The sequence below is a fragment of the Grus americana genome, chromosome 7 (assembly GCF_028858705.1).
Source record: "Grus americana isolate bGruAme1 chromosome 7, bGruAme1.mat, whole genome shotgun sequence".
NCBI lineage: Eukaryota > Metazoa > Chordata > Aves > Gruiformes > Gruidae > Grus > Grus americana.
Window position 1 is genome coordinate 397,531 of NC_072858.1, and position 18,938 is coordinate 416,468.

Here is an 18,938-nt window from a genome sequence, read left to right on the forward strand (position 1 = left end):
GTTTGTTCAGATTCACATTTTGGCCCTGTCAGGTAGGCTGTCAGGTACCAAAGGCACTGAAAAGCAGCAGTAAACTTCACATCTTGGTATGCCTACAAGAGCTAAGGGATTGGAATTACCCGAGACTGAAATGACGCACACTCCTGAGACACAGCCTAGAGTCTTCTGCACTTGAAGTACCCTGTGGTTTCCTCCCCACCACCGCTGTGTGGTTTTGTTTAAATGACGGAGAATTCTCAGGCACAGATTTCTCACTGGAAGCCTGAACTACTTCTGTGCCGCCCTGGACAACCTTCGCTGTGAAGACTGCTGTGTAGCGTGTGCCCCGCTGCTGGCTGAGGCTCCCCGTCCATCTCTGAGAAACGACCTGGACGTGGGCAGGGGCGATCCCGAGCGAGGCAGGCAGCCTCCGCAGGAACCACCTTACCAACGGTAATTCTCACCATCTGCTCACTTCTTAGGATTATACAGAGGATAGTCTTGGTCCTCCTGGAGGGGTAAGCCTGTTGTGACTTCCTAAGACTACAGCTAACCATGGATAAAATCTTTTCCAGACATCCAACACACAGGATAACCAGCCAAAGCTGTGTTATAAGAAGCCAACAAGTGCCTCAGGAAATACATGGAAATGCAAGTTTCTCAGACTTGGAAAACCCCTGGTAAACAACAAAGAGGAGAAATACCTATCCAACTGAAGAATTATTGCCAAGTTCTGACCTAATGGACATCATAGTCATGGGATAGGATGTCTTGAGCGAGTAACTGTTCTCAAGGCTGTTTGTAAAAGTTGCTATTTCTCCTGTTTTCACACCTCTTTTGCCTTGATTTCTCCTTAGAGTTTGAGTATTTAGAATTCCACTAGATCGGATGTCCCTGCTCATTGCAGGGGGGTGGACACGGTGACCTTTAAGGGTCCCTTCCAAGCCAAACTCTTCTACGATTCTGTGACTCCATGAAAAATATCCAGAACGTTCTCTCCTCGGGTTTGCCAAAACTCACAACCTAAAATTAACTTCTTCCCTGTGAACGTGCCTGTTTCCTGAGCGGCTGCTCTGAGACGCCCTCCTGGCCAGAGCCTGTTGGTCACTGGCCCGGCGAGCAGCAGCCTGCAGCAACGCTCTACTGCGGTCAGCAACAAAACCTGCACTTTGTCCACACAGCCCCGCACTACATGGAATCTTCCTCAAGTCTGGTACCATTTTCTAGAGACCCCGAAAGGCAACCTTTATCTGCTCTAAAGGGGCCCAAGAGCAATGTATTGGTACTTACTGACGCAAAACAGCTTAAGTTTGTATTTTCAAAGTATTCTAAGTTTTTTAGCTCAGATTTTTCTCACTTTTTTTTAACACTTTCCCCCTCCCCCCCCAATAATTTCCATATACAGAATAATAATCCTTGTCTACCATGGACAAATTCCTACTCAAAATGAATTTACAGCAAAGCAGCTGTTCTGCACTCAATCCTTCCATAGAAAATAGACGCCTCCGAACTGTTTTCTTCATCCCTTCCTTCCCCATACACCTTTGAGGCACCTGACACACACATGGTATTCTCCCACTACTGTCAAAGATAAACAGAGGTACCACCAAAAGTGGTCCTTGCTCCTCTGTCTACAGGGTGAGCCTAGGGAAAATGTATACCTTGGGTAAAAGTCTCAAGTAAGTGCAACAGATTTAGATCTAATTAAGCAGTTAGCAGAGGAGTTCAAATGCAAAGATTTACGCTCTCTGCTCTTATGGAAGCAAGTGCAAGGTAGCCTGTATACTGTAAATTTACTCCCACTGATAAGCAACGTTAATTCCAGTTTTAAAGCCATCAGCACTTCAGCAATATTTCAATTTTGGGGTAGCCAACTGGAAATATAATAAAGCAACATCTGAAATAGAGGTACATAGCTGTTCGTATCTGCCCTCCCCCCCACCTCAAATCCTGGCCTTTATTTCTATATTATGTTAAGATTTTTCTGCTGCTTTTGGAGGAAACACAATTTTTAAATTCTAAAAGTGTAATTACAATATAAAAAAATACCCTATTAGGTATCCAGAATACCATAATATCGTACAAATGTTACTCAGTGCTTTATTTTCATCATACCTTAAACCCTCCCCGCCACGCACACAAAAGTCCATCAGTGCATTATCTGTTTTCATGTACCATATTAACTAGGGGATTAGACTGCAGCTTTCTTTGAAAAGTGGTGTGTCAAAAGAAGACATTCGTATAATCTGATAGCACTTGTATCCGTGCACGCGTATCTCAGTGGGGGATTTGGGTGTGCTGATTCCATCCAGCATCAACATTAAACCAAACCCAAACCACCAGGCAGGGTGTGCTTGAGGAATAAAAGGTTAGGATGCACGGAGGTGTTTTTTCTCTTTTTTTCCTCTTTTGTACGAGACAGACATTATCTGTACCAGGATCCAAAGCTGGTGCAGTTGGTCCCTTTGTGACAGAGTGGTTTTCAAATTCTTACCTGGTAGCCAGCTATCAAGAAGACAGGAAGCTTTAAAAACATCTAACTTTACAGCAACTGTTATTTAAAAGACAATTTGCACAAGAGAAGATTGTAAGTCATAGCGATATTTAAATGTGGGATTTATAACTGCAGCTGCTTTCACAATGAAATGAGTCAATACAGAAATACTCAATCTTTTCTGGAGACCTTTTCAGGAATGCAAAACATTTCAGGTTGCAGCCTTTTGAACCTGAGATTAATAAGCCATTATTATAATTAGCTCAGACAGACACAAATTCATACCAAAAAAAGTTGGGGGGTTTGCTTGTTTGTTTTTTCCATTAAAGTTATCATTTACTTCGTCTTCTCCCACCCTCAAGGTCTATATATTTCCTGATCATTTGCACTTTGTTTGTGACATTCTCACGCATTACTCATCCGTTCACGTTTTCTCTCCTTACGCAATTTCTTCCTCTGCCCTAATGTAAGTGGTCAAACGACCAACTATGAACTTTCCATATGAAGATCACGCAAACTCTCGCCCCAATTTCTGGGCAGCCCTATTTTCCGTAACTCGCGACAGCAAGCCACACCTGCGAACACTTGCTGCTCCAGCCTGCTCCGAGGGACGCAGCCTGGTTTTTTACCAGTATGCAGGACCACCTGCACATCTACTCATTTTCACAAACATGTTAAAGATGAGGCTTAATACCGTGCAACGCAGATTTACACCTTCCATCATCTTTACATTGTTCGATGTTCCCTCTTGGATATTCTGATGCGCTTCCTTGCCAGTGATCCAAAACGTAAAGCTTTGCTCTTTTATTGCCCTTGTTGGTCGGAAGAAACTGAATCTGTTTTTCTGTCTTCTCAAATCCTGCGTGTCATAGGTCCACGCTGCCTCATCAGCAAGCCGACTGCTGTTCTTGCCCCCTTCCCTATCCCGGTTTATTGCCTCCATGCTGCACTCCAGACCCACAGCCTGAAAATCATCGTCACAAAACAACGCGATGGATCAAACATCCAGGAATCACCGTGCAGCGTCTTAACCGAAGCAGCAGTACCCTGCATGATTTGCTTCCGCACGGACAGAAACTGTCGCAGGCGAGCACTGCGACTCGGCTTCCTGCGCTTCCCAGAGCCCCGTGCCTGCACGGAGGCTGCACCGCACCACCAAATCCCCCTCGGTGGTCGTGCTTTCCTGCTCACCAACACGATTACCCATATAGCCTACACTCTCAGACCACTTTTCTAAGTACACAATGGTTACAAGTGTGCTTTGATAAATGTGAAATAAAGGGCACAAAGAAGAGAATCTCTTGGGGGGGGGGGGGGGTTGGGGGTGGTTTGTTATTTTTTTTAATCACCTCCCTGTGCACAACTTTTGTTGACTGACGAAGCCCTTCACAGGATGCCCATTACCATGTTTAGTGCGTTTTTTCTATGCTTCATATGAAGCAGGTATAAAAGAGATACCTTCTAGTTTAAGGAAAGAGAAACAATGGATGTCTCATAACCCCCGTACAGCAATGACTTCTGGCAAAGAAATAAAAAGCATCCTCATGAGCAGATAGGGAGCCTTTTTCAAAACGTTAGGACGAACGCTTCTCCACTAATCCTAAAAGATGAAAAATGCACAACCCGAGTAGCCAAACTGGAAGGACACAGGACTATCTGTTGCACGTGCACTTTTAAATACTGCCTGCAAACCTACTCTTACCAGCAACCTAGAGCATTTACCCCCAGCTTCGCCTCCCACCAACGGGAAGGGAATCCTGCATAGGACTGCAGGAAACTTTGGTCTAGGAAGGATTTGCAGGTAATCTGGAAGTAATGCCAGCCAGTTCCAGAACTAATGTTCAGCGTTATTTTAGTTCATTCAGAAATCAGATTATTTTTTCTTTTCCCCCAACAAAATCTTCTGTGTATCTGGAAGAGGCAGGATAAAATAAAACCAACCCCAAACTCCTTTGTACTTTAATACTGCTTAACCAAAGGCAGGAACTGAAAACAATATATCCCTTCCCAGTCTGGATTCCTACTACCCACCTCTGGAGACCTGGTATTTTCCCTGTTTATTCGAAAAAGCAAAGCTTGACATCTAAATAACTTTTCCTATGCGCTTATTTATGTTACTAAATTACCAGAGAGGTAGCAATCTGTGTTCGGGTAAAGGACAGAACTGAGACAACAAATATGTTCCTGATACAGTGAGCCACTTAGAAAACAGCTATATTTGAAATTGTTTGGACAGAAGCAGCAGACTCTTAGCCAGACTTCATGAGCAAAAATCACTAAATTTGTCAAAATGACTAAACCCCACATTTCCATCTTTTTCTCTTTTGTTTTATATGCTTTGCATGTCAGACAAATTATCAGGAAAATACTCCTCGTGTGACATTTCATTGCTTAATGCTTTACTGGTGCAGTAAAACAAGACAACTGCTGAAATTATAGGAAAATAAATTTGTAATTTCTTCCTCATTTAGCCATTTTTGAAGCTCGTGTATAGGAAAGTCATTAATGTTATGTCCTCCTATCGATGTTCCAAGCCTTTCAAGGGATAACTAATGTTTTTTCTATACTCCTCCATGTGGCCAGTTAAATTAGACACATTATTTCTGTGCTGTTAGAGAACACTGATCAATAGACACTTGGAAAGGCCTCTAAAACTAAGTGGAAACACTTCCTCAGTGTCAGAGGGTTCTAGTTTGGGTTTGTACATTGCAAACATCGTTAAATTTAACAGAGTACTAAGTGTGTGTCTGTGGTACTTTAATACTAGCATCGACACCTCTGAACGCTGTCTCTAAAAGGACACTTGTGATGCACTGACCGTCACCGTGGTGGCTGCACGGAAGGAGACACTGCTACCTCCCGTCGGCCCTACGCCGTTAACCGGCTGTCCTCCCTGGAATTACGCCACTGCCTGCACCCACTAGACCCCCGCGCCCAGGGCCTGCAGGTTTCAGCCCAGCTCAACTTCACCGAGAACTGGGCAGGTTTTTATGCACCTTTTTTTCCTTGGAAATCGGGCTGCTTGCTGCCTTTTCACATCAGTAGCAATATCTTGAGATTATGTTTAGGTAGTGTAAGACAAGAAAATCTTTTTCTCCTATCCGTTTGTTTGTAATTATGAAAAATCAGGTGTATTTCCAAAGCTTTTTGAAACATATAGCTGGTAAGATATGCAGTGAAACCTGACTGCCACATGGTATTCATAGAAATGGAGTGAGCAGACTCATGTATTGCTTTCTTTTCAGCTATGAATACTGCATTATACCAGTATTTCAAACACTAATAAACCCATTAGTTTGTATCAGTAAATAGCATACGTATTATTTTTCTACATAGTCACACTGCTCTTATTTAAGAATTAATTCAATGCCTCAGACAAACACATTAGCAAGTTCCTTAAACAGTGTTTCATAATTTCTTAAGCAATTATTTTCACATTTTCCAATCTCACATCTTTTCTTGAAAGTCAGAGCTGTTCCAAATCAAACATTTCATTCACACAAACAAAATTCCTCACACACATTACTTGAAAAGAGCTGTTAATAAAATCATGGCTATGCTACAGCAATGTATAAACAGTCCTGCCCTTAGCCCTACCGCATATAAATGCAAACAAGATATCCAATGGCCCCATACTTCAATACTTCTATTTGAATTTTTTTTCTGTAGAAAGACAATACCTGGCAACTATGCCCCCAAATTTCTGAAGGGTACCCATGTGGGGCTTTGCAAACTTCAAATTAAAGCATTTACTGTCTTACTTGTGCTGGATCTTCAATTACTTCAGTGGATAATACTGTTTTTCATTACTGTTCTTCCCGTTCCATTAAAAATTCAACATCCTCCTGAGCGCTCGGTGAACCTTTACGCGAAATGCCCTCATCCCCTAAGCAGCGCACCGCTGTCCTCGCCTGCAGCGCAAGAGGCAGGCATCGGGCACGGCAGCAGCGCAGGGGCGCTCTCCGGGCGCGAGGGGCCGGGGCCCTGCCGTGGGCACAGCCCCCCCGACAGCAGCTGGGGACATGGCAGGGCTGCTGAGCAATGCCTCCACAGCCCTAAGAGAAGGCTGGAAGGATTCCTGCGTTTTAGGAGGGAAGGGTTAGGTCCGAGTAAATACTCTTTATAGCATTTAAGTGTTTACCAACATATGTTCACCAGATGCGCAGAATGCAGTCACGTACTGAAACCCAGCGAGCGGCTGCCTGCAAGTCACTAATGTGAAAAGTTATTAATCTTTGGCCACAGATCACTTGCGGGTGAGGTGCTAACGATGGATACGAGCGGTGCTCTGCTCTTTCTGCTTTTGGAAAGCCCCCTCACCCCCAGCCCACCCTGGCCAGGAGAGCGCTTGCAAGTGGAGACGGCTGGGGAAACACGGCGGCTGCTTCCCCAGCGCCACGCAGGGAGCCGGAGCAGCCGAGTGCCACAGCACCAGGCTCGCGGCGGCGACCGTGTGCAGCGAGGCAACGTTCACACCTCTGGTCTGGCCAGTTCTGCTGCACCCAGCGCTACCCGGCACGCGCTGCGGGGTGTCGGGACAGACAGAGGCAGACTGGGTGCGGTGACGTGAATGGACTTCTGCGCGCAGGGAGGGGGATGCAAGCCCTGTGCCTGTACTCTGCAGAGCCTGCTCTCAGCTCTGCACAAAGGTTTTCTTCCTTTCACCCCAAGAAAATCTGCTGTGCTCTTGGACTTCAAAGAAACTTTACTAAAATAGAATAAAGGCCTGAAAACAGGACTTTTATTCCATTCACAATAAGTGAAAATCTGTTAGCCATGTTTTCACTCTTACTATTTGCATGCAACAAATTTATGTATCAAACTGAATTACACTCACTCTTCAAGACAGGATTAAGAAGAGTAAACTCTAAGTATTATGTACTATAAAAGAAGGAAGGAAGCTAAATAAAACTCGAGAACCATCATGCAAAAAGCAGGCAGCAAACACTAAGCTGCAAAGGACTCTAAGTTAAAGCCTCAGGAGTATCTCTGCAGTATCACTGAACTGTCAAAAGCAGAGCTGTCGAATAAATGCAATATAATTGAGAAGATTTACTGTTTTGAGGATTGTGTTGAGCCAACCAATAATTCCTTCCATAAGTCTCCGGACAAATTACTTTAAGAACACACAATAATTAAATGTGCGACAAGGCAGAAACAAACAAAAATGCAACACGTTCCTACACTGAAATGAAGCGGTTCTCCTCCACCATTCATCCTCCTCACTGGCTCAGAAAACACCAAGTGCCATCACAGCCCGCGGCAGCACTGCAGGTCACCGCATCCCCAGCCGGTGCCGAGGCAAAGCAGAGAGCTGCCCACGCAGCCAAGCGCCTTCCGACCCACAGCCCGGGCTCTGGCGGGAGCGCCGGTGATCCCCCCTCAGCACACCCAGAAAGGGAAATGAAATCCTATCCGCCACCAACCACGAAAACTCCTGGAAAGCAAAGGAGGGCGGGGGGGCCAAGTGCAGAGGTCCAATCCAGGCTTTTTAGGTTTAACGCCACCTGTACTATTCTCTCCTTCACTGTCCTCCAAACCTCCCGGCTTCCTCTAGCACAAGCAGAGAAGTACGGCTCAGCGGGGCTGTGCCTCCATGCCGTGGCCCGGTGCACACCAGGCTGAGGGTGGAACGGCCGGCGGGGAGGGTTCGGGACAGGCCTCTGCCCCGCCGCCCCGGGGACAAGCAGGTGCCCGCTCAGACCAGGCTTCTCCCAGGGAAAGGCCCGCCTGGCTGCAGAGCGGCGGTGGCGGCAGCAGGCCTCGCCCAGGCAGGGCCCGCCATCAGGACCCCGTCGCTGTTCTTCCTCAGCCGGGCACCGCTGACGCGCCGGCACTTCCACCGAGCTGAGGCCAGGCAGCGGGGAGCCGCACCCCCGAACAGTTCCTTTCAAACACCTCAACTCTGGGGAAGTTCTGAGCTGGAACACCGGTACCCGCGACAAGGCTCGGTGCCGTACAAGTGCTGGCGAGTCATGTGCCGGGAAGATACCGGCCCGAGTAGCCAACAACCACTGCGCGTCTGGCCTTGGATGACAGATATAGTTAAAAAAAACCAAAAAGTTTGTTTTAGCCTCACTTTTCCACCAGCAATTAGAAAAGCCTTTTTTTTTTAATAACTTTTAAAAGCTTAGAAATAGTTGATTTCCCGTTGTGTTTAGATACTATAGTCTATAATTTAACTTCAAATATTACTGCTGATTTTTAGATCTCCGAGTTTCTACAAAGCCAGGTTATAATTATTCTTTACAAATAATCCCACATTTTTTCTAAATATGTAGTCTGTTGTATGACTGCAGTATAAAATTCTAAATATAAAATCCACAGCCCATAGGAAATGCAATTCCATATAAATTGTAAATCCATAGCTAATACAACCAGTATAATGATTCTTTGTATAGGGAAGCTGCTCTAGCACCAATTTCCTTGGCACCAGCACATTTGTAAACAAGAAATTGACCCAAGGCTGCGTTATTGGGCTACTGATCTGTGAAGTTTCTCACTGTTTTGTAATTATTCCTCCTCTTCCAATTACATAGAAGTGTCAGAAAACAGGTGGGAGATAAGCCATGAAATTCCTCACAGCAAGAACAACTCTATAGATGTCTTAAAGATTTGTTTCAAAAATGCATAGGAAAAAAAGACAAGTCAAAACCAGGGGAAGGTACTGCTGTGGCAACACCTTTCAGATCCCATTCCCCATCCAGAAGAGATTGGAAGCGATTACCTGACAGCCGACTTGCTTCCCTAAGAAATTAAGTGGGAGATTTCATTTCAGGTGGTTGGAAATACACGTCCATGACACAAAATGACAATACTGATACAGCCATTTTTTTCATGACTTTGTCAGACATAGCACGATTAACTTCTACCTTCACCAGCTCACTTCATTAACTCATTTTTTTCAATTAAAGAAAGATAAAGGCTAACGAAGAAGTCAAACTTTGCGATGAGGGTTTCAAAAAACTCCCAGCCGTGTATTTCCTCACGAGCCCTCAAAGAGCAGGAGGCTGTGACGGACAGAGATCCCGGGTTAGGACCAACAGCCGAGCAGCAGGCTGCAGCAGAAGGTGCAGAAGAAGGGAGCCTGCCGTGCGGTGCGGGGACAAACCCACGCCCACGCGCTGGAGGACGCCGCCACCGCGAGGCTTCCCCTGCTTTGCACCCCAGGTTTCCCCAGCGAGGGGTTACGGCTCCTCCTTGTCCCGTTGCACCGTCTCTGCCGCATACAGCCCACCAGAAGGCACTTCTGCGCGTGGCTACAGACCTGCTTCTGGCATTCTGGGGGTGTTCACAGGCAGCCCAACGTATTTTTCAAATGGTTTTATTCCTTTTATTCTCACCTAGGATGTGGCATTAGCAGAAAGTAAAAATTAAATATGTGTCCGAGTACCAAGCACCAACACAAAATTGAGCACTCCACGGCATCTCTCAGAGGCTCACGGTGCAGACATTTGCCTCGCATGTCACGGGACGCCCCTCCGCCCCCCGCCCCACACCAGCATTACACACATGTTCCTATGCACCTGAGTGCCAAGGAAAAAAATCCCAAAGAACTTCCATAGTAAGATTTGCTTAAAAAGTTGTTACTTATTTAAAAATGTTTATACTAACTCATTTTGAGGGGAAAAAAACAAAGTGAGGCAGAGGGAAACATTTGATTAGAAGTGATGTGTGGAGGCTGGTGATGACAACACGCTTGTAGGTTTTTTGTATGTATTTCTTCGGAAGGAGTCTGTGGACTTTTCTTCATTCCAAAGGATCGGACCCTGGATGAAGCTCGTAGGAGTTAATTTCAGGAGAGTCTGCGCAGCTGAGCGGCACCTCCTTGGCCTCTCCTGCGGCATGGCCTGCCCTTGCAGAACAGCCCTGTCCCCATACACCCCTCCAGGAACAGCACCTCTGCCAGACACTGCTTCTGCTGCGCGCTGCGGGAACCCAGTGCCGCCCGATAAACGGTACTTTGCGTAAGCATTGCTTTTAGGAAGCCTGAAACAAGCCCAGGCCTTCTGAAGGAGCAGGCAGGAGTTCCTGGGAAACCCCAACAGGGTGAGGTCTCTGGAGCTGAACGCAGGAAGGAGCGTCCTGGCCCTGCAACCTCCCGTACCAGCGCCGCCAGCGAGCAGGGCTGTCCAGTCCCACAGACCACCCTGCCACAGCGGTGCCAACGAGGGACAGTAAGAGCTGTGAGGATGCAGTCACACCCACGTGAAGACGTGCATTCAGTACCAGGGAGATGTTGTTTCATTACGATGCTATGGCTTACGACTAGAAGTGAAATCCTACTTCTCTAGCTTGGCACATTTTTTAGAGATATTGTTATAAAAACCAAGCTCAAGTACAAAATAAAATTCCACGGAAAGGCGAGAAGGGAGAAGAGGAGAAGGTGGAAAGAGGCTGATGCAATCAGCAGAAGAAACTTCAGAGACTACAGTAGAGGATAAGCCTGGCAAACAAACATACTCCAGAATCTCAGGGGGCCACACCGATGCACAGCCACAACCCGAGAGCGCCCTCGCCACCCCAGCTGCACCAGGACCCCTTCCCTGCCCGCACCTCGGGAAGCCGCGCTCATCCCGACCGGGGCGCGGCGAGGGGCGTACGGGAGCGCGTTCAGCGCCCGGCCCAGCCCTGCGGCCCCCCCGCAGCCCCCCCCGCCCCGTGTGTGGGTGTGTGTCTCGCAGCCCCCCCCCCGGTGTGTGTGTGTGTCCCTCAGCTCCCCCCCCGGGTTTGTGTGTGTGTGTCCCGCAGTCCCGCACCCCCCCCGGGTGTGTGTGTCCTGCAGCCCCCCCCCGGGGTGTGTGTGGGGGTGTGTGTGTCCCGCACCCCCCCGGTGTGTGCGCGTCTGTGTGTCCCGCACCCCCCCGTGTGTGTGTGTGTGTGTGGGGTGTGTGTGTCCCGCACCCCCCCCGTGTGTGTGTGTGTGTGTGTGGGGGTGTGTCCCGCACCCCCCCGGTGTGTGTGTGTGGGAGTGTGTGTGTGTCCCGCACCCCCCCGGTGTGTGTGTCTGTGTGTGTCCCGCACCCCCCCGGTGTGTGTGTGTGTGTCCCGCACCCCCCCGGTGTGTGTGTGTGTGTGTCCCGCACCCCCCCGGTGTGTGTGTCTGTGTGTGTCCCGCACCCCCCCGGTGTGTGTGTCTGTGTGTCCCGCACCCCCCCCCGTGTGTGCCCCCCCCCCCCCGCCGGGCCGGCGCCGCGAGCACAGAGCGGGGCTTGAGCTCCCCCTGCTGGGCATCCCGCGCTTCTGCGCCACGCGCCTCCGCTGCGCCGCCCCCTGGCGAACCGGGCGGAACAGGCGTGAGGGCCGGGCCCCCGCCGTGCGATTCCATTATGTCTCTCTTCCTAAATCATCGCTTTTATTTAACAAAACTCTAAACTGCCACAGCTAATAAGCTCAGAAGAATCGGTGTACACCATTCATTTCTGGGAACAGGCCGATATTTTCTAAGACCCATTAATAACTATGACAGGATTTATGTACAAGATAAATTCAATCCAATTTCCTTTTTCAATTAATGGCCAATTATTCGAACTCAGCTCAACCAAAAATATTACTCAAATATCATTAATCTAACAAAAATTAACTTTACTATCCTCTCAGTAATGAGCAGATACAATCTTTAGGTAAAATAACGCACTTGAACAAAACGCTGTCCGTCTGCATTCTTCGGGCCCCCGCTCACCGCTGGAGCCCCCCCAGCAGCGCTAACTCAGGTTAGCGTTAGTATTCGGGACAGCGACTTGAGCAAAGGTCCCTCCCGGATCCGACCGCAGGCTGCCCAACGCGCTGTCTGGCTCAGTTTGAGAGCCATTTCACAGCTAAAAAACTCCTGGTACAGAGTGCATGGAGTCAGGTAACAACAATCAGGAAAAAAAAGAGCACGACTATCGCCTACACGTTATGGCAATACACGCGCTCATTTACCTACTCCAAGAGAAAATGTCTGTATTACTGCAGAATCTGAGCATTTCGCTTTTTTTATAGTGCTTATCCTCACTTTATTGCTGCCACCCGAGCAGAGTCACCCCCCACCAAGCCAGCACCAGGCGCTGCGCAGCCCAAGACCACCACTGCACCTCTGCAGCTGCCTGTTCCTGCCCGCTCCCGGGACAGCGATGCACCGCGTCGGTGCGGGGAGATGGGAGCTGGGTTGGATGGAGATACCCCGAATACGAGTGCACGGGGTGGGGGGCGGGCAGGCAGCCCCAGGAAGGAGCAGTTCCCCGCACAGCACCAAGGATTTGTGCCCCATTAAAGCAGAGGTGCAATGGCAGCCCCCGGTATTTTCTAGAGACCTGCTCATCAGCAGACCCACGCGTGCTCCCAACTGACCCATGCCTTGCTGTCTTCAGCAAGGCAAGCATCACGGCCTCCGGAACCCAGCCACAAGTTCGGCAGGGGGCAGGGGAACAGGGCCTGTCAGAAAAATGGACTGTCATCTGCTGTATTCTCCACTAATTCTCTATCTTTGTCCATTTCCCAGGTGGTTATTTAAGGGAAGCTTCATTTCAGCAATTATCTCACAAAACTTGAACTTTGGAAGAAGGCAGCTATGTGAGCACAGCATCCTCTCCCCATTCCATTTATTTGTATTGCCAGTGCAAAATAATCTTTGCACTTTATGGCGCCCGTGTTGTTTAAACACATCTTCCTAACGTTGGAAATGCTAGTTTCAAAAAGTATCTTTCTTTTTGTTTTTTAGTTTGAAAAAATGAACTAATTACAATGCAATACATCTTTTCCAGGAGGAGCACGCTGAAGGTTCAGCACATCAAATGTATAGTCCAACAGCACTTGTTTCATTACAAGGTTATCTATCAGGCTGAGCAAGCGGACAGATAATCGAGGATTCTGTTTATTTTTAAAATAAATCTATACTGAGAAGTAAACATCTACCCTGCTGTGCAGATGCTCCCACAGATCAGCTAGGTGCCGGACCACCACACAACTCCCATCGCGCTCCCGAAAGGCTCGAGGCAGGAGCTGGTGACAAGCTTGCTCTCAGAGGGCTGGTTTGCCAGCAGCCCTCAGGATTCGACCTACTGCAGTAAACATTCTCTCTCAACCTACTGAAACCAGAGTCAACGCAGCACGTACATTTTAAGCTACGCAGGGGTTTCTTCCGCCTTCTTTTAACAACGGACAAAGAAAAGAAAAAAGCGTTCACTAAGCAATATAAAAATCTTAATTGAATATTCCAGAAATCAATAAATACAGGGCACCACACAGTGCCAGATCTAATTACAATTTAAAAAGTCACTGATTATACTGACATGTTTTTATGTAAAAATAATTATGGATTTGATGAAAACATCAAATTATTTCTGGCTGCTATTCAGCTTCAGTATGAATGCTCTTATTCCAGAATAAAAGCACCTTATTCACAATTAACTTAGGCTATTTAAGAAGTATCAACAGGCGAAAACTTAACTACTTTTGAGTAACTCTTCACATAGTAAAGCATCAAGATTTGTAATTTACCCCTTACATGAAATATACCAAGTACAGTACAGTTAACAGAGAACGTAAATGCTAGGACCTTGGGAAAAATGAATACAACCACAAAGACCTGCTTTTTGAATAGTGAAGTCCATTGGCTGTACTCACAAATAAATTAAACAATTGTATTTAATTTCTCAGCTTCTCAGACTTTTGCCTATTTCAGTCATCTTATATCTGTCTTCTCTCTTCACTGACTACACATTCGCTAACAGAAACTAAGATCTACCTTCTAGATTACATTTTATACAACAAAAAAGTATCACGGTTTTAAACAGAGATTTACAGCAGGCTGAATTTTAAAAAGCATTGTCAACCCGTTTGGAGTTCTGAAAATTTCTGACTAGCACACAAGTCAGTTTGTCCACACTAGTTTGCTATCAGTATTTCCAGTTGTAACTGGGACAGCATCAGAGCTGCCTGTTTGGTTAATCTGAAACTTCTGGGAAGCCGTCGTTACGCTTGCAAAGGTTGTCACCCACAAGCCTCATTCATAACTGCTGGGAGCTCTTAACTCCGACGCTGTCATCTTCCCAGAGCTGATAAGCATTAGCTCTAACGTAGGAGCTTTCTGCCAAGAGATTAATCTTCAGATCATTTTTAAATTTTATAAAACTGTGCATCTCTGAAGCATGGTACAAATTTCTCATCCATGCCCATGTGTGCACTGTCCCGCACTCCCCGTGAAACCTCTGCTGCAACGGCTCATAACGCTTGTCTTAATTAAAGCCGTGGGTCAAGAGCCACTGCCCAACTCTGACTCTCGCTCTCAACCCTTCCCGTAGCGGCTGCGCGGAGCCCCGAGACCTGCCAGGAGCTGCCACAGGGTCCGATACAGCCCCCCAGGCCGTGCACTCGCTGCTCATCTCATGTTTTGGTTTGTGCGTGTCCTTTAGCGGGTTTTGAGCGGCACAAATTCCTACGCAGCTTCATCCTTTCACCTACAGCAAAACAAACCCAACCAAACCGAACCACAGGTTCCTCCCTAGTCACGACAGCCGCCCCCCTCTCTCCCCACAAATCCCAAACCTAAAACCAGTCTGTTTTACACCAGATTTAGTATACATGACCATAAGTGACACATGCCTGGTATTAAACTTTGCTTGTGCCTGGGATGATGCCAAATGAACCATTATTAGAGTTTTTAAACCCAAATCACTCCACGGGAGATACCTCTTATTGCATTGTTCTTTAATTTCACAACACTCGTGTAAAACGCACATCCTAGGTTGCCTTGAACCGGCAGAGAGGGGCTGCATGCTGAAGGGACAGGCTGCTGAAAACACTGTCTCCAATCTCACTGGCAGTCCTAACGCAGCCCAGCTGAGTAACCGTGGGCAGCAAAATCTGATTTAGCTTTGCAGGAGCCGAGCCAAGGAGGGCCTTACGGAAGCGATGCCAAAACTGCTAGAAAAGGGGATATGAAAGCAGCAGGGGTAAAGGTTAGCCAAACTGCAACTACTTGGGCTTCTCCGTTTCTGAAGAAAATAGCATTATACAACAATATATGTGATAAATGTTTATATTTCAAAGACAGAGAGGTAATAATATAAAAATTACAAGGCTACCACCTGCTGCCAATTCCGTGCCTTAGAAGGGATGGAAAAAAGCCCACAGAAGTTAAAGAACTTTGCAATCAAACAGAACTAATGAGGAAACAGGGAGACGCATAACATTGTGTGAGCCAAACCACACTGGAGATAAGACTAAAACTTTACCCTAAATGGACATGCCACAGTGGTGAAATCCCTGTTCAGACAGTCATCCAATGCATGAGTTACATGCACACAAAGACTGAGCAGAGGAGCTGAAGAACTGCCAGTTCAAATCACATCTGTAAAAAATCATTTATATGAACCTTTGATTCACGACAGTAGTCTCAGGAACTACGCATGAGGCCTGTCGGCACGAAGTGTCAAAAAGTAGACTGTAAGAAGTCAAAAGTTGAAGAAGCTCAATATGAAGGTGCATCCTCTCTCCTTTCTAGGATTTCTGGCTTTGGTTCCAAGCCACTACTACTAAAAGTCTAACAAGGAAGGTATAAAATATTCATCTAGCACACAGCATTTTCTCCCGATGATAGTAATATAAAGTGTAATTAAATCATTGCTCATCTTTTGTTTTTTCCCCTTTTCCACACTGAACTGATTCAGCTCTAAAAGGTTCTTACGGGTTGAAGGAATGGCAGACAGAAAAAAAGCCAGAGACATCATTCTGTGAGTCACCTCCATCTCTTTGTTATGCTTTTAAAAATTCTGACGCAAGAACTGGATGCCAGAACACCCATGCCGCCTTCACCGTGTCTGCACACGGTGACAAAGCCACCATCTTCCTACGCTTTCAAGGATTGCTTTCCTTGAGCTACAGCACTGCGATGGGAGCTCGTTTCTAGACTGTCCAACATAACCTCCAAATCCCTTCCAGAACAGCTCCTTCCCGGACAGGGAGTCCCCTCTCTACTGGGGACACCTCACCAACACACGCTGGCGCTACGCTCATCCTTATTTCCCAATTTGTTGATTCTGTCAGCAGTGCCTTTACCCTCACTGCCAGGTTACCAACACGGATGAGCGTACACCCGAAGAGATCTGAGGGCCCCCATGGAAAACGCCTTCCCCCCCACGGTCCTCGCCCTTTGGGACCAACGGGGCCACCTCCCAGCCGCTCAACACCGCCTTACTGGTACACGTAGTGTTACTTACAACCAGCCTGTCACCTGCAGCTATGCCAAACACCTTTGAAAACCTGGTTTATACCTTTACAGCTACTAGTTCAACAGAGAGTAATTTAATCAAATAATAAAAACACATGTTTGGTTAGAGTACTTTTCATGGAAAATAATATTGGTAAAAGCAGTCTTTTTTTTTCCCCTTTTATTGACTGAATATGTTGACAGAATTCCTTTTTCCAGGAAGATCTACCTTTAGAGTAAATACAGGATGAAAAGGAAAAAGATATGCAAAGTAATATTTATGACGGAGAAGGAGAATTACAAAGGTGAGTGGGGAGTACTGCAAGAAAACATAGTGCCTAGAAAATAATGCTAGTATGTGAAACAAGAAACCATGTTATTTCTTGAACTAGGAACTCTTCAAAATACAGAGTTCTTCAGAGACACAAACAGCACACGCTCTACATCTAGGATCGCTGTCAACCCCTTTAAGAGCCTTTTTATCCACTGTAGTGGCATCAAAAATAAATCTACCTCATGTTAAACAAAATAACTTCAATACTATAAAGTATTGAGATCATCTTTAAAAAAAAAAAGATATACAGATGTTTTGTTATAGGTTGCATTAGACTTCTATACTGCGTTTCCCAAATTAAGACCACAGATGATTATCCCTTTTTCCCATCATCTCAGAAAAGTCTAGGTCGGAAGGGACCTCTGGAGACTATCTGGTCCGACTCCCTGCTGAAAGCAGATCAGGTTATGCAGAGCCCTGATAGCTCTTCTCGCTGTATCAGGAGGTGCCGGCTGCAGGTCCACTATGGCCCTGCGACAGGACCCCTGCAGACTCTTCGTTAGCGAGCAGGTTTATCTGGATGCAGTTCTGAGCTACAGCAGACTCTAAAACACGCAGTTTTGCCCTACTGCCTTTCATCTACCAGGGCTTCCTGGACACCTCCAGCATAAAGTTTCAACACTCCTGACACGAGATTTGTCCCATTAAGGCTCAGTAAAGCTGATAATCTTGTTTTTCTCTTCTTTGATAAGAAAGATAAAAAAATCCTGATATCTCTCCTCCAGGTCCACGTTACCTGGACTCCTAGCCAGAGTCACTGAAAAATGAATAAATAAAAACCTTTCCAGGTTCTTATTCCCCTAGGTTACACGCTACCAAGCTGGGATTTGTGCGCGTGCTGTGGAGGTTGGTTTTCCCTTGTTTGAACTGCGTGTCCCAGCCACCCCGTGCCCGGGCTGCACCAGCTCACGCGCAGGGAGCCAAGCCCCAGGAGGCACCAAGCAGTACCCGAGGGGAAGGAAGCTGCTGTGCTGGAGAGAAGGGAGATGTCACTGATTCTCCTCTAAAGGACTGCTCTTTCTTGTACACTCTAGCAGTAATCACTGAAATAAACAGCAGACCTGTTTGCACATTGTGCAATCAAGGCAATGACAATCACTTCTGCTCTGCACAGAAGGCACGTGCTTTTACATTTCCCTAAACATCACTCGCGTACTAGTGGAAACTTGTGCTCTGGCTCTTCTCATGATCCCACAGGAGAGCAAGCCTGTGAATCAGCTCTAGAGATTCATAACACAAGTCTTGAACACTTGCCAAGCCCTGTCACCAGCTAATCAGGCTCCAGAGCTGGCACCACCTCGGACTGTCGGACAGTAACACGTTTTCTTGAATGGAATGTAATTCTGATCCACCCAGAAGGTTAATTGTTAGAGGAAAAAAGCCTTAGACAATAACTTTAAACAAAAGAAAAGACTTCCTGCGCGTTCTGACATTCTACTATTTTTAAATGGATGCACTTCTGTGAAATCAGCATTTACATGCCCTACCACGTAAACACCCTTAGAAAAGATGTGATGTTCACCATGATGGAGACAGCTCACACCCCCACGCCAATCAAAAAACCCCAAACAGTTTAACAGAAGAGATTCACTGAAATCTGAACTAAACTTGTGAAAGAAAGAAATTTACCGTAAAATGTTCCTGTGATTTATAGTTCTCATCCAGGTAAACTCGAGCTCTGTTGTAGTCTTTCATCGCGTCACTTGACAACAATTCTCTAAAGAGAAAGAAGAGATTGAAAGTTTAAAGGGGGATGCAAAGACACTATATTGCTTCAGCATTGCTGTCTGTGCTGTAACATCCCCAGTATCACCCAACAGAACTACAGGCCTTCACCTCGTTTTGGTGTGAATTTCAGGGATACAAAGTTCCTGTGGTAGAGCCACCTGCCTGCAAGCCTTGGAGCTGACGCATCAGCTATGCTTTCAACATGAAACATG

At 46.6% G+C, this 18,938-nt stretch overlaps 1 protein-coding gene across 4 annotated transcripts in view; it reads right to left on the reverse strand.

Moving 5' to 3' along the window:
- Positions 1-18,938, reverse strand: part of INPP5A (inositol polyphosphate-5-phosphatase A) — a 254,961-nt gene that overhangs the window by 153,246 nt on the left and 82,777 nt on the right. For all 4 annotated transcript variants that reach the window (XM_054831733.1, XM_054831734.1, XM_054831731.1 and 1 more), the window contains exon 4: positions 18,628-18,715. In XM_054831733.1, the coding sequence (XP_054687708.1) occupies positions 18,628-18,715 (88 nt within the window). The remainder of the gene's footprint in view (positions 1-18,627; positions 18,716-18,938) is intronic.